The sequence below is a fragment of the Engraulis encrasicolus genome, chromosome 5 (assembly GCF_034702125.1).
Source record: "Engraulis encrasicolus isolate BLACKSEA-1 chromosome 5, IST_EnEncr_1.0, whole genome shotgun sequence".
Taxonomy (NCBI): domain Eukaryota; kingdom Metazoa; phylum Chordata; class Actinopteri; order Clupeiformes; family Engraulidae; genus Engraulis; species Engraulis encrasicolus.
This window is the reverse complement of record NC_085861.1, coordinates 46,386,222-46,388,721: the sequence shown is the minus strand read 5'-3', so window position 1 is coordinate 46,388,721 and position 2,500 is coordinate 46,386,222. Positions and strand designations below refer to the sequence as shown.

At 46.9% G+C, this 2,500-nt stretch overlaps 1 protein-coding gene across 1 annotated transcript in view; it reads right to left on the bottom strand.

Moving 5' to 3' along the window:
- The window catches only part of LOC134449562 (serine/threonine-protein kinase 3-like), a 187,685-nt gene that overhangs the window by 157,373 nt on the left and 27,812 nt on the right, over positions 1-2,500 (bottom strand). The window contains exon 5 of the mRNA XM_063199570.1: positions 1,595-1,759. Coding sequence (XP_063055640.1) covers positions 1,595-1,759 — 165 coding nt within the window. The remainder of the gene's footprint in view (positions 1-1,594; positions 1,760-2,500) is intronic.

The window sequence follows — 2,500 nt, the reverse complement described above, 5'->3', positions numbered from 1 at the left end:
TGAAATCCTTCCCAAAGGCCTTAGGTAATGGGTAAAGCACATGTCTGGATAAGAAGAGCTTTAATAAACACACATTAAGAGGATTTAACAGTAGCAAAAGTAGCCCAAACAGTCTAGCAGGGCTGTATATGTATAATTATGTGTGTCTGGGTGAAAGTGTGTGGGTGTTTTGTGTGTCGTCGGTCATGGCTTTTGACTTTCTGGGCCTAATGACCACTTTTGAACCTGGTGTTGTATGTGTGCACGTGTGTGTATGTGCATGAGAGACACAGAGAGAGAGACTGAGAGAGAGACTGAGAGAGGGGGGGGGGGAGAAATATAGAGAGACTGTGCACGCAAAAGCCTCTGTATGCATGTGTGGCCAAATGTATTCAATGCTAGGGGCCCATCCTAGCATCCGCTATCCTTTTAGTGATGCACAGATGTGTCTGTATGACGTAACTATGCTTGGCTTCCCCTGCAGACGACACACAACACAGACAGACAGAGTCTGTATGTGTGTCGACTGCAGAGACTCGCTGTGTGAATGTGTGTGTGTGAGTGTGAGAGAAAGAGTGTGTGTATGTAGATATTTCAGGGGCCTTATAACAGTTGGACCTAAGATTCTGTGTGTATATACAGTATAACAGGGGTTCCCAACCTTTTTCAACTTGGGGCCCACTCGAAATTCTCAAAAATGTTCGGGGCCCACCTCTGACCCAATAGAGATTGAAACTCAAATAAATCAACAGCAACACACACCACTGGGAACCACTGGAGTATATTATGTGTGTGTGTTCGCTCCCTACTAATGACTGTTGTACGTTTGTGTATGTTCAGCACGTGTGTGTGTATTTTTGTATTTCTGGGGCCTAATAATCACTGTTGGATGGAGACGTGTGTGTGTGTGTGTGTGTGTGTGTGTGTGTGTGTGTGTGTGTGTGTGTGTGTGTGTGTGTGTGTGTGTGTGTGTGTGTGTGTGTGTGTGTGTGTGTGTGTGTGTGTGTGTGTGTGTGTGTGTGTGTGTGTGTGTGTGTGTGTGTGTGTGGGGGGCCCTAATAATATTATAATAATAATCCTTCTGATCACCTGGGGCTGGACTCTTCCAAGACTCTTCCTATAGCCTTCTCGGTCCTCTGAGGTGAGGCTGTTTACAGTGGTCACTAATCAAGCTGTCGGAAGCGTCCCTTCTCTCGCTCCACTCTGCTCTGCTAGGTAATGTATAGGGGAGATAGGAACAGACGCCTATTTTCAGTCTCCCCTTGCCAACACACACAATCTCAGCACACTTCAGCACACGTCAGTGTCCTGGCTCACAGTGAATGCATCCTGAACAGACTGCTACATACAGTCTAGTTCAAAAGTTTCATAGAAAAATGTAAAGCGTGGAGGGGAAAGACTGAGAATATTGGCTTGGCCCAGCCCTTGTGTGTGTGTGTGTGTGTGTGTGTGTGTGTGGCCCATGCAAGCATGTATCACACACACACACACACAGAGACACAGAGACACACACACACACACGGTGGGGTTTTTTCTGTGACGTCTTTTGTGTCTTTTCCCGAGCGCACGTCCGAGACAGCCTTTTAACACCAGTCCAGGTCTCCAACTCACTCACCGTCAACTGTCCAGCCACTCCGAAGTCGGCCAGCTTCGCGTGACCCTCCGAGTTGAGCAGAATATTCCCAGCTTTTATGTCCCTGTGGATCTTCCTCATAAAATGCAGATACTCCAGGCCTTTCAGGGTTGATTTGAGGATTGTGGCTATCTCATCCTCACTGAGCTGTGCAAGACAAATAAAGAAACGAAAGGAAACGAGAGAGAGAGAGAGGGAGAGAGGGGGGGGACTGGAAGGACAGAGAGAGAGAGAGAGAGAGAGAGAGAGAGAGAGAGAGAGAGAGGGGGAGGGAGAGTGAGAGAGGGAGGAAGAGAGAGCGAGCGAGAGAGAGTGAGAGAGAGAAAGAAAGAGAAAGAGAAAGAGAGAGAGAAGAGAGACAGACAGAGAAACAGACAAAAAAGTTTCTCTGGTGATTCAAGTGTTCCAGGTTATCACTCATGTTCATTTGTTCAATCTTCACTGGGCTTAGAATAGAACGCTATGTGCTGCCCCCCCAACAAGCATAAAACCTACATGCACTTTTTGCCACTTAGAAACATGACATAAACACACACACACACACAGACACAGACACACACACACACACACTTATTTTTTACGTTTTGTGTTGTCTTCCCTACTGTGTGTGTGTGTGTGTGTATGTGTGTGTGTGTGTGTGTGTGTGTGTGTGTGTGTGTGTGTGTGTGTGTGTGTGTGTGTGTGTGTGTGTGTGTGTGTGTGTGTGTGTGTGTGTGTGTGTGTGTGTCTGTCTGTCTGTGTGTGTGTGTGTGTTTATGTCATGTTTCTAAGTGGCAAAAAGTGCAAAAACAACAAGTGCTGCTATCACACACACACACACACACACACACACACACACACACACACACACACACACACACACACACACACACACACACACACACACAC